Raw genomic sequence first — 13,641 nt, forward strand, 5'->3', positions numbered from 1 at the left:
CAGTTCCTGGTTAAAGTGTGGCAGTAGTAATGGTTACCCTACCTAGCCAGTGCCTCTAGCTATAGGGATGTGGCCCTGTGTCCCTTTCCAACTCATGTGACTTGTGGTTTGTGAAATCCATGTAACAGGGCTCAGCACAGGACCCAGCATAAAGTGATGCTCAGTAAATAGTAGTGCCTATCATGATCATCATGATTCTCTTCAACGAAACTACATTCTTGTATTTTCAGATGGGGAAAGCAAGACTGGGAAAGGGAAGTCCCTAGGCCAAGGAGTCAGGGGCTCCCCTTATAACAGGACCGCTTAGTAATTACAGCAAAAGATCAGGTATTGGGAGTGCTGAGTTCTGATTTCCTCTCTGCTCTTAATTCAACTGATGAATTTTTCCTTCCATCACTCAGCTGTACTATCCATGAAAGCATAATCTCAGTATTTTCTTATTCTGGGCCCAACTATATAACACACACACACACACACACACACACACACACACACCCCTGGATCTTGTTTTAAACTAAGTTAGAGATCAATAGAGGTTCTTTGAAAAGAGCAACAAAGTTGACAAACCTTTAGCTAGGCAGACTGAGAAAAGAGAGAAGACTCAAATTAGTAAAGTCAGGAACAAAAGAGAGCATTGCTACCAACCTTACAGAAACAAAAAGGATTATATGGGAATACTGTGAACAACTATGTGCCAACAAATTTGATAACTTAGATGAAAATAGACAAATTCCTAGAAAGGCACATTTACTAAAATATACTCAGGAAGAAAATCTGAAAAGACCTAATTACATAGTAGACATTGAATTAGTTAAATGAATAAATAAATACCATGAAGAAAAACTCAGGACCAAATGACTTTACTGGTGAAGTCCACCAAATATTTAAAGAAAAATTAATACAAATTCTTCACAGATTCTTCCAAAATACAGAAGAGGAGGGGGCATATCCCAACTCATTTCATAAGACTGATATTATTCTGATACCAAAACCAAAGACATCATAAGAAAAATACAGACCAATATCGCTTATGAAGGCAGATGTAAAAATTCTCAACAAAATACTAGCGAACTGAATTCAGCAGCATATAAAAAGGATTAATCCACGATAAAATAGGATTTATCTTAGGAATGCATGGTTGGTTTCACATCTGAAATTCAATTTATGTAATACACTACATTAATAAGATAAAGGTGAAAAACCACATCATTTCAGTGGACTGAGAAAAAGCATTTGACAATATTCAACACCTCTTTGTGATGAAACCACTCACAAAGACTGGAAAGGGCCAGGCGCTGTGGCTCTTGCCTATAAACCCGGAACTTTGGGAGGACGAGGTGGAAGGATCGGTTGAGGCCAGGAGTTTGAGACCAGCCTACAAAATATTGTAGTGAACCCCGTCTCTACAAAAAATTACCTGGGTGTGGTGGCACACACCTGTAGTCCCACCTACTGTGTAGGCTGACGTGGAAGGATCACTTGAGCCCAGGAGGTCAAGACTGCAGTAAGCTATGAGCATGCCACTACACTTCAGCCTGGGTGACAGAGTGAGACACCGTCTCTAAATAATAATTTTAAAAATAAATAAATAAATAATTTTTTTTTAAAGTCTAGAAGGAGGCCAGGCACAGTGGCTCACACCTGTAATCCCAGCACTTTGGGAGGCCAAGGTGGGTGGATCAATTGAGGTCAGGAGTTTGAGACCAGTCTGGCCAATATGGTGAAACCCTGTCTCTACTAAAAATACAAATATTAGCCAGCCATGGTGGTGCAGGCCTGTAGTCCCAGCTACTCGGGAGGCTGAGGCAGGAGAATTGCTTGAACCCAGGAGGCGGAGGTTGTACCACTGCACTCCAGTCTGGGCGACAGAGCAACTCTGTCTCAGGAAAAAAACAAAAAACAAAAAATGAGTAGAAGGAAACTTCCCCAGCTTGAAAAAGGGAATCAATGAAAACTGCAAAGCTAACATACTTAATGGTAAAAGACTGAATATTTTCCCCCTAAAATCAGGAATAAGACAAGGATTTTCACTCCGGCTGTTTTTATTCAACATTGTTCTGGAGGCTTTAGCCAGACCAATTAGGCAAGACCATGAAATTAGGCATCCAGATTGGGAAGGAAAAAAGTAAAACTATCTTTATTTGCAGTTGACATGATATTTGTTTACAGAAAATCCTAAGAAAGAACTATTAGAGCTAAGAAATTAGTTTAGCAAGATTGCAGGATTCAAGATCAAAATAGAAATATCAGTTGTATTTCTATACACCTGTAATAAACAACAAAAAAAATTACAAAAACATTCCATAACAATATTAGAAAAAGAATGAAATATTTAGGAATAAATTTGACATAATAATGCAAAATGTATGCTCTGAAAACACCAAACATTGTTTTAAAAAAAAAGCTTAAATAGCTAGAAAGATACCTCATATTCACGGATCAAAATACTTAATATTTCTAGGCTGCATGGGGGCTCACACCTGTAATCCCGACACTTTAGGAGGCCAAGGTGGGCCGATCACTTGAGGTCAGGAGTTCAAGACCAGCCTCGCTAATGTGGTAAAACCCCGTCTCTACTAAAAATACAAAAATTAGCTGGGCCTGGTGGAACATGCCTGTAATCCCAGCTACTTGGGAGGCTGAGGCAGGAGAATTGCTTGAACCCAGGAGGTGGAGGCTGCAGTGAGCCAAGATCACACCACTGCACTCCAGCCTGGGCAACAGAGTGAGACTCTGTCTCAAAAAAAGAAAGAAAAAAAAAGACTTAATATTGCTAACCTGTTAATCTGACAATACTTCCCAAATAGATCTACAGATTACCCCATCAAAATTCTGGTGGCTTCCTTACAGAAATCAACAAGTTAAACCTAAAATTCAAGATCCTAGAAATTCAAGAGCCCCAGAGTACCCAAAATAATCTTGAAGAATAAAAAAAGTTTGCCCCATCTCTACTAAAAATACAAAAACATTAGCCGGCATGGTGGCGTGCACCTGTAATCCCAGCTACGCGGGAGGCTGAGGCAGGAGGATCGCTTGAATCCAGGAGGTGGAGGTTGCAGTGAGCCGAGATCATGCCACTGCACTCCAGCTTGGGTGACAGAACAAGACTCTGTCTCAAAAAAAAAAAAAGAAAAAAAAAGTTCGAAGACGCACTCTTCCCAATATCAACACTACTACAAAGCTATAGTAATCCAGACACTGTGGTGCTGTTGTAAGGATAGATGTGTAGATCAATGGAATAGAATTCAGAGGCCAGAAATAAATCAAAGCATCTACGTCAACTGATTTTCAACAAGCTTGCCAAGACCATTTAATAGGGGCAAGAATAGTCTTTTCAACAAATGGGTCTGAAACAAATTGGATATTAACATACGAAAGAATGAAGTTGGTTGGACCCCATCCTCACGATACACAAAATTAATTCAAATTGGGTAAAAGAGCTGAATGTAAAACTCTTAGAAGGAAACAAAAGCATAATCTTTGGATTAGGCAATGATTTCTTAGATATGAAACCAAAAGCTTAAACAATCAAATAAAAATAAGCCAGGTGCGATGGCCCAGGCCTTTAATCCCAGCACTTTGGGAGGCCAAGGCAGGTGGATCACTTGAGGTCAGGAGTTCAAGACCAGCCTGGCCAGCATGGCAAAACCCCACCTCTACAAAAAATACAAAAATTCGACAGGCACAGTGGCGGGTGCCTGTAATCCCAGCTACCCAGGAGGCTGAAATGGGACAACCACTTGAACCTGGGAGGTGGAGGTTGCAGTGAGCTGAGATTATGCAATCCACTAGGATGGCCATGATCAGAGACAGTAAGAAGTATTGGTAACAAGTATTGGTGAAGGTGTGGAGAAATTGAAGCCCTCATAACCTGCTGTTGGGAATATAAAATGGTACAGCTGCTTTGGAAAACAATTTGGCAGTCCCTTAAAATGGTTAAACATAAAGTTACCATATGATGCAGAAATTTCATTCCTAGTTATATCCCCAAGAAAAATGAAAACATATCCACGCAAAAACTTGTACACAAATATTCATAGCAGCACAACTCTGTGACTGTACCAAAATCCATTGAGTTGTACACTTAACTTTTTTAATTTTAATTTTTGATTTTTTGAGACAGAGTCTCACTCTGTCGCCCATACTGGAGTGCAGTGGTGCAATCTTGGCTCACTGCACCCTCTGCCTCCTGGGTTCAAGCAGTTCTCCTGCCTCACCCTCCTGTGTAGCTGGGATTACAGGCACTCACCACCACACCTGGCTAACTTTTATATTTTTAGTAGAGACGGGGATTCACCACATTGGCCAGGTTGGTCTCAAACTCCTAACCTCAGGTGATCCGCCTGCCTTGACCTCCCAAAGTGTTAGGATTACAGGCATGAGCCACCACACCCAAGTGAATTGTACACTTTAAATAGGTGAATTGTATGGTTTGTGATTTCTATTTCAATAAGGCTGTCATGTATGTATGTGTGTGTATATATATATATATTTAGTTTGATTGGAACGTGTAGGTCCTGTTGGGAAAGGGCCAGAGAAGAAGCAGCAAATCTTGAGCTATGATTATGTGCCTGACCATCATGTTCTGCACTTATGTGAATTATTTCATTTAATTTGTGGAAGGAAACAGCCTTGATTTCTCAGTAAAGGGAAGGCATCTTTTAATAATCAAGGTCTAACAAGTTCAACAAATAATCACCCAGACATTCCAGTTACGTTGAACAGTGTTTAACCTCTGCTGTTTTGGGAGTCATATATTTCTATTTATTCAGCAATTCCTTCAGAAATTTTACTCTACATATTTAACATATTTAAGTCTTTTTTTTTTTTTTTTTTTTTTTTTGAGATGGAGTTTCGCTCTTGTTGCCCAGGCTGGAATGCAATGGCACAATCTTGGCTGATTACCACTCTGCCTCCTGGGTTCAAGTGATTCTCCTGCCTCAGCCTCCTGAGTAGCTGGGATTACAGGCATGTGCCACCATGCCTGGCTAATTTTATATTTTCAGTGGAGACGGAGTTTCTCCATGTTGGTCAGGCTGGTCTCGAACTCCTGACCTCAGGTGATCCGCCCACCTTGGCCTCCCAAAGTGCTGGGATTACAGGTGTGAGCCACCGTGCCCAGCCAACTTTAAGTCTTAAAGCTGATGAAAGTATCTCAGCTTGGCCGGGCGCGGTGGCTCAAGCCTGTAATCCCAGCACTTTGGGAGGCCGAGACGGGCGGATCACGAGGTCAGGAGATCGAGACCATCCTGGCTAACACAATGAAACCCCGTCTCCACTAAAAATACAAAAAAATTAGCCGGGCGTGGTGGCGGCGCCTGTAGTCCCAGCTACTCGGGAGGCTGAGGCAGGAGAATGGCGGGAACCCGGGAGGCGGAGCTTGCAGTGAGCCGAGATCGTGCCACTGCACTCCAGCCTGGGCGACAGAGCGAGACTCCGCCTCAAAAAAAAAAAAAAAAAAAAAAAAAGAAAGTATCTCAGCTTTTCTCTTAAACAACCATAAGGACATCAAAACTTCCGTGAAACCAAGTCTTCCTTGTGTTTGTCACCCAATTTTTTAGTTCTGTCTTGGTTCACTCCCCTAATTAAACGTTATTTGTTTAAACATAAACAGATGTTATTTGTTTGGGGTTTTTTGTTTGTTTATTTTTTTACAGTTGACGTTTGCTTAGATTTATCCTTATGTCTTCCTATTTCTTTGCTTCCAGTTCCTTCTTGCATACAGAATTTCTTTGGGGATCATTTTTATTCATCTTCAAGAACTTCCTCTAGAAGTTCCTTTAGTGGGTAACTGTTGGTGGTAAACTCAGCTTTTCTTTGTCTGAAAAAGTATTTCACTCTCACTCTTGAAAGTTACGCAGGGAATAAAATTCTCAGCACATTGACTATCTTATTCTGGTGTCTTATTGCTTCCATTATTGCTGTAGTGAAGTTGGCTAATGGTCTAGTTGTCATTCCTTTGCAAATCACCTGTCTGGCTACTTTAAAAATTCTCTTTGTCTTTGACATGGATTCTTCTTAATTTATCCTGCTTAGAATAGGAATTTATCCTGCTTAGAATAGGTGTGCCTCTCGAATCTAAAGATTTCTATCAGCCATTGTCTCCTTGTTTGTTGCCTCTCCCCATTTTCTTTTCTTTCTTTCTTTCTTTCTTTCTTTTTCTTTCTTTCTTTCTTTCTCTCTTTCTCTTTCTTTCATTCTTTTCTGTCTGTCTTTCTGTCTGTCCATCTCTCTGTCTGTCTCTCTTTCTCTCTTTCTTTCTTTTGACAGAGTCTCGCTCTGTCGCCCAGGCTGGAGTGCAGTGGCGCAATCTTGGCTCACTGCAAGCTCTGCCTCCCAGGTTCACGCCATTCTCCTGCCTCAGCCTCCTAAGTAGCTGGGACTATAGGCGCCCGCTGCCATGCCCAGCTATTTTTTTGCATTTTTTAGTAGAGACGGGGTTTCACCATGTTAGCCAGGATGGTCTCGATCTCCTGACCTCGTGATCCGCCCACCTCGGCCTCCCAAAGTGCTGGGATTACAGGCGTGAGCCACCGCACCCGACCTGCCTGTTCTTTCTTTTGCAAGCTCTAATTAAACATGTATTAGGACCCATGGTGTTCCCCATGCGGTCTAAGAACCAGCAGCATCAGCATCACCTGGGGGCCTATTACAAAAGTAAATTCTTTACCCCAGACCTACTGAATTAACATCTCTGTGGGTAAGACCAGGAATCTCTTTTTACCATGATCTCCTGGTGATTCTTAAGCACATTGAAGTTTGAGAAACACCCTACAGCTGAACTATTTCATTCTACTCTCTGTATCTCTTAACCTGTGTTGTATTTGTTATATCTAATTCCTTACTGACTGCTGGGTAATTTATTTATTATAGATCTTTCAGTTCACCAGTTTTTTTTCCATTGTGTCTAATCTTCTGTTTAATCGTTGGGTTTTATAGTTATATAAAATATATATTTATATATTAAGATTACACTTTACATTTTTATAAATTCTGATTCTTTCTCAAATATGCCTATTTTTATATTCCTTATTCTGTGATTCCATGTTGTACTTCTTAGTTTAATATAGTTATTTTATAATCATTATCTAATAATGCCAATATTTGAAGTCCTTGTAGCTTCATAATTCCAATATGTGAAGTCTTAATTATGCTGTTTGCTGTTGTTCTGCCTTTCATTCACAGCGTCTTGTTTCCTGGTGTGTTTAGTAATGTTATATTAACAGCTAGAGAGCCTTCACCCAGAATTTCCTTGTGTCACTTTTGCCAACAGACATTTTTTAAAAAATCTCTCTCTTCACAGAGGGTATGGACCTTTAAGAGCCCCAGCTTTACGTAGGTATCTTTGGGTCCAAAGAGAATTGAGATACCTACATAAAGCTGGGGGTCTTGAAGTTCCGTACCCTCTGTGGACCCAAGAATTTATGTCCAAGACCTTGTTTTCTTTCCTCCCTTGCAGCTGAGGCTCTAGGTTTCTGGAATCTATTCTGGGCAAGCGTATGTCCTGGTTAACCTTCACCATAATAATGCTGCAAACAAACCACTTCTAGATTCAGTGTCATATAATAAAAAGCATTTGTTTTTTACGCATCTGGGTCCAGCTGATCTAGGCTAGGTTCATCGGGTCTTGGCTCCAAGTTATTGGTAAGATCTAGGTTGACCCCATGTGTTTCTCATCGTCCATGGAGCAGCAGCTACCTGAGGCATGTTCTTCCCATGATGAAAAGCAGGAGTACTAGGCAAGCCTTACATACGAGCGCACTTTAACTCTGTGTTTACACCATATCTGCTAACATCAGTTGGCCAGAGGAAGTCACATGGCCCACACCCAGAGTCAAGAAGCAGAGGAGAAAGAAGCTGCTCCCATGGGGGTGCGGAGAAGGGAGTAGATATTTACTGAACAGTAATCTAATCTACACGTTAATCTTCCTCTTTACTTCCCATTTGAGTTTCATATCCTTTTTCATGTTCAGTCCCTGGGTTTCCCTTCCTTTCCTTTGCCTTAAACTAGATCTTAATATGTTTTGGTATTTGTGGAATAAGAGTTTTTCAGAGAAATTTGTCCATCACATAACTAGAAGTGTGTGTTGTATGTAGAGATTACATAACAAAGCCACGTTTCCAACTTTTGACTTCCTCTTTTTTTTTTTTTTTTTTTTTTTTTGAGATGGAGTCTTGCTCTGTCACCCAGGCTAGAGTGCGGTGCCACGATCTTGGCTCACTGCCTCCCGAGTTCAAGTGATTCTCCTGCCTTAGCCTCCTGAGTAGCTGAGATTACAGGTGTACGCCACCAAGCCCACCTAATTTTTTTGTATTTTTCATAGAGAAGGGGTTTCACCATGTTGGTCTGCCTGGTCTCGAACTCCGGACCTCAAATGATCCACCCGCCTAGGCCTCCCAAAGTGCTAGGATTATGAGCATGAGCCACCATGCCCAGCCGTGACTTCGTCTTTTTTGGCCACACTATAGCTGCCTTTTAAGTAAATGTCCTCCTGATAGAGTGTTTTTCAAACTGTTAGCCATGGCCACAGTAAAAGCAAATACATTTTTCTGTCATACTCACTACACATATATGTAATTCACAAAATATTAATGCTGACTGAGCAGGGTGCACTCTGATATTTTCTTTCTTTTTTTTGAACAAAACCTGACTTTCTGTTTTTCTTTTTTTTTTTGAGACAGTCTTGCTCTGTCGCCCAGGCTAGAGTGCAGGGGCGCAATCTCCGCTCACTGCAACCTCTGCCTCCCCAGTTCAAGTGACATTCAGCAACTCTCCAGCCTCAGCCTCCCAAGAAGCTGAGATTACAAGCATGAGCCACCACGCCCGGTTAACTTTGGTATTTTCAGTAGGGACAGAGTTTCACTATATTGACAAGGCTAGTCTCGAGCTCCTGGCCTCCAGCAGTCCACCCACCTCAACCTCCCAAGGTGCTGGGATTACAGGCGTGTGCCACTGCGTCCGGCCAAAGTCTGACATTCTTAACAGATGTTATTATATTGACTGGCATGCTTTAAATTCATAAAAGCTTTGGAGAAATCATCAATTCCCAACCCCATAAAAAGTATTTTGAATGCGGAAAAAAAAAAATGGAAGTAATGATCTACACAGATACAAAGCATACCTTAGTTCCTCCCATATCCCCAACTGCTATTCGGTGATAAAGAATTCTCAGAAAGTAGAGTGTTTTTAATACTCATCAGGTAGAATCTCACCAGTGTAAAGAACCAACAGCATTGATCTGGTGCCTCCGCTCACTCTTTGCAGACTATTTTTGGAATCCTAAGGTGTAATTATACATTTCACATACATTTGTGAGATAAGATAAATATTATGTTTATATCCAACATGAGCCAGGCTTAAAGGTTTTCTAAAAACCATGTGTGGCACTAGAAACTTCATGCTATATCAAGTCAGTATAAGTATCAAGCTACTGGACTCTATAATGAAATATTACAGATAAACATTTACTGAAAATCAATATAAAAATCTGGCCCAGACCGGGAGTGGTGGCTCACGCATGTAATCCCAGAACTTTGGGAAGCTGAGGCGGGTGGACCACCTGAGGTCAGGAGTTTCAGACCAGCCTGACCAACATGGCAAAACCCTGTCTCTACTAAAAATACAAAATTAGCCATGTGTGGTGGCGGGCACCTGTAATCCCAGCTACTCGGGAGGCTGAGGCAGGAGAATTGCTTGAACCTAGGAGGTGGAGGTTGCAGTGAGCCGAGATCGTGCCATTGCTCTCCAGCCTGGGTGACAGAGTGAGACTCCATCTCAGACAACAACAACAAAATCTGGCCTAGAAAGACCAGGATGGAAATATGCAATCTTCTTAAGATGGTCAAAAGTGTGTGTGTGTGTGTGTGTGTTTTTAATAAAAGTTTTAAAAGCTCTATATAGTTTAAGACAAGTATGTGTAAGATATGTGTGTGTTTTATATGTGCTGACTTGATCATGACAACTCGCTAATTCTTTTTTTTTTTTTTTTTTTTGAGACAGAGTCTAGCTCTGTCGCCCAGGCTGGAATGCAGTGGTGCAATCTCGGCTCACTGCAAGCTCCGCCTCCCGGGTTCACGCCATTCTCCTGCCTCAGCCTCCTGAGTAGCTGGAACTACAGGCTCCCGCAACCACACCTGGCTAATTTTTTTGTATTTTAGGTAGAGACAGGGTTTCACTGTGTTAGCCAGGATGGTCTCAAACTCCTGACCTCATGATCTGCCCGCCTCGGCCTCCCAAAGTGCTGGGATTACAGGCGTGAGCCACCGTGCCTGGCTGACAACTCGCTGATTCTTATGAAGAATTAGGGATACACATCTTCAGCAACGCACATGAGAAATAAACTCTGAAAAAGACAATTTCTTGGGGTTAGAGAGGACCGTATTTTGGGAAGTACTTTAGAGAAACAGACAGTAAGTCTAGGATTATAGCTGAGAAGGACTGGAAGACTTCAGGAGATGCTTCAGCTTCTAGATTTTGAATGTTGAATAAATCATTGAAGTGTGATACCTACGTTATCCTTTTGTTTGCAAAAAATTGAGTAGTAGCACATTTCTTTATCCTGAATAGCAGACATTCATTTTTTCAATTAGCTCTTTCTCATCCAAGGCATTAGGAAGATCTCTCTTGTTTCCAAGTATTAGCACTGGAGTTCCTTGTAACTGCGGTTTATCTAGATTGTGTAGCTCATTTCTCAAGGCTTCTATCTTTTCACAATCTGCAGCACCTGTTATGTAAACAATAGCATTGACTCCTCTGCAATACAGTTCCTACATGCTCCAAAATTGGGGTTGTCCTCCCATGTCCCAGAATTTTTTTTTTTTTTTTTTTTTTTTTGAGATGGAGTCTCACTCTGTCACCCAGGCTGCAGTGTAGTAGTGCAATCTTGGCTCACTGCAACCTCCGCCTCCCAGGTTCAAGAGCTTCTCTGCCTCAGCCTCCTGAGTAGCTGGGACTACAGGCGCATGCCACCATGCCCAGCAATTTTTTATATTTTTAGTAGAGATGGGGTTTCACCGTCTTGGCCAGGCTGGTCTTGAACTCCTGACCTCGTGATCCACCCATCTGGGCCTCCCAAAGTGCTGGGATTACAGGCGTGAGCCACCGCATCCAGCCATGTCCCAGATCTTTACTGTGATGTTACCTTTAGTTACTTTCCTCATGTCGAAGCTCACTGTGGGTATCATGTTTTCACTAAATTGACCTGATGCAGTGATATTCACGAAAGTGGTCTTGGCCCAAGTCCTGCAGCCCTGCAAGCATCAGTTCTATCTCCTGCTTCCAAAAGAGCAAACTGAACTAGCACAGCAGGCAGGGGATGCACACCAGCATGACGACCACTGGGAGAGAGGATGAATGGGAGGGCTAGCAAGCAGAGGCGAGGATGACTTCCACACAAGCCAGCCTCAGCCTGGACCACCCAACAGCTCCTCGGGACCCCGATGCAACACAGATGGACACAGGCAGGTGGCAGCAGCCCTGGTAGTTTCTATTTCATTTTTTAAATGCTGGTCATGACACTAAACTGGTTTTACAATCTAACAATGAGGCCAAACCTTCAGTTTGGAATACACTGACCTAGTGAACTCCTTTCATCATTTTCCCTTCCCTGTTATTAATCTTATCTCTTTGCAAGGGAGAATAAACTCCTTGAACTGTTTTTACATCCAGCTCATTATGAACTTCTCTGTGGTCTGTGATCTCAGGTCAGCCTTTGGTACTATCTAGTTCCTTTCTATAAACCAAACATGTATTGAGCCCGGCTCTGGCACATACAACCCAGTGTTGGGCACCAGCAAACATGCAGGTAGGTTAGTACCCAGTTCATAAAGAAATGACATCAAGAGGCTTCAGCCTAGACAAGTACTTGGCCAAAGGGTGACCCAGCTGTGAAGTGCACTAAGCCCCTTGGAGGCCATGAGATGGTCAGTGAAGGCTGCACAGAGGACAGATCTGAGCAGGGAAAGAGAGCAAGCAGGGAAAGATGTCAGGAGGTGTTTGCAACTTATCTCAGCAGAAGTCGGGAGCCACTGATGGTTTTTGAGCCAGATAGTGATGAAACCAGATGAAGGTTTTGGGAAAGTTAGTGCAACAAGTCCATTCAGCATTCATCCAACACACCCGTACTAAGCACCTTCTATATTTTGGGCACTGTTTAGGCGTTCTAGGTGCATCAGTTAACAAAACAGACAATACCTCTGCCTCATGGCATTTATATTCCAGCTGCAGGGTTAGGGGTTGAGGAAGTCAAGCTTATATTACTAACAAGCCACATAGTGTGTGGAAGATGAGAATGCGAAAGAGATAGGTAAAGGAGATTGGGAGTGCCATGCGTGGGGATGCATCATGTAGGGTGCCTGGAGTCTGGGAGACCAGTCGGGATGATAGGGTGTAGGGATGAGACCTGAGCTCCAGCAGTGGCGGCGGGAAGGACAGAGGGGCAGAAAGGCAGGCTTCAGCCTCATGCTCCTCTGTTCTCATCTCCTTTCAGAAACACAATGCACAACATCCGTGGCAACAAGCAGGCCCAGGCAACAGGCCATGAACCTCCAGGGGAAGATTCTCCACAGAGTGGGGAGCCTCAGAGGGAGGAGCAGCCCTTGGCCTCTGACCCCACCACCCCAGGTGAGCCTCTGTCCAGGGCTGAGCTGCCTTCAGGGACCAGCTCCTCACGGCTGGCACAAGTGCCTTCTTTCCTTCCAGTGAACCAGCATTTGTGTGTTTGTGTGTGTCTTAGTTGGCTTGGGCTACTTACTAAAACACCATAGACTGTGTGGTTTAAATAACAGACATTTATTTCTCACAGTTGTGTGGAGGCTGGGAGGTCCAAGATCAAGGTGCCGGCAGATTCAGTGTCTGGTGAGGGCTCCCTTCCTGGTTTGCACATGGCCGCCTTCTCACTGTGTGCTCACGTGGCTGAAAGAGCTCTGGTCTCTGCTGCTTCTTTTAAGGGTACTGATCTTATCAGGGGCTCCACCCTCATGACGTTAAATCTGATCACCTCCCAAGGGCCCCACCTCTTAATACCACCACTCTACTAAAAATACAAAAGTTAGCTGGGCATGGTGGCCAGTGCCTATAATTCCAGTTATTCAGGAGGCTGAGGCAGGAGAACCACTTGAACCTGGGAGGCAGTGGTTGCAGTGAGTCGAGATTGCACCACGGCACTCCAACCTGGGTGACAGAGTGAGACTCTGTCTCAAACATAACCAAAAACAAATGTACACGTGTGATAAAATGACATAGACCTACGCACACATGTTGTACCAACACCGGTTTCCTAGAATTGATAGTGTACTATAGCTGTGTAAGATGTCACCATCGGGGGAAGCTTGGTGAAGAGTACTTGAGACATGTCTGCACTATCTTTGCAACTTCCTATGAGTCTATAATTTTTTCAGAGTAAAAAGTTAAAATAAGGCTGGGCATGGTGGCTCATGCTTGTAATCCCAGCACTTTGGGAGGCCAAGGCTGGAGGATTGCTTGAGCCCAGGAGTTCAAGGCGAGCCTGGGCAACACAGGGAGACCCTGTCTTTACAAAAAAAAATTAAAAAATTAGCTGATCGTGATGCGAGCCTGTAGTCCCAGCTACTTGGGGTGCTCAGGTGGGAGGATCACTTGAGTCAGGGAGGTCGAGGCTGCAG

The 13,641-nt window shown here is 43.0% G+C and overlaps 2 protein-coding genes across 3 annotated transcripts in view; both read left to right on the forward strand.

Moving 5' to 3' along the window:
* TRIM14 (tripartite motif containing 14) overlaps positions 1-13,641 on the forward strand; it is a 288,671-nt gene that overhangs the window by 122,194 nt on the left and 152,836 nt on the right. The gene's annotated exons all lie outside the window — the stretch shown is intronic.
* The window catches only part of TBC1D2 (TBC1 domain family member 2), a 62,719-nt gene that overhangs the window by 16,166 nt on the left and 32,912 nt on the right, over positions 1-13,641 (forward strand). For both annotated transcript variants that reach the window (XM_001113321.5, XM_001113411.5), the window contains one exon: positions 12,489-12,622. In XM_001113321.5, the coding sequence (XP_001113321.2) occupies positions 12,496-12,622 (127 nt within the window). In that variant the 5' untranslated portion in view covers positions 12,489-12,495. The remainder of the gene's footprint in view (positions 1-12,488; positions 12,623-13,641) is intronic.

Source organism: Macaca mulatta, chromosome 15 (assembly GCF_049350105.2).
Source record: "Macaca mulatta isolate MMU2019108-1 chromosome 15, T2T-MMU8v2.0, whole genome shotgun sequence".
NCBI lineage: Eukaryota > Metazoa > Chordata > Mammalia > Primates > Cercopithecidae > Macaca > Macaca mulatta.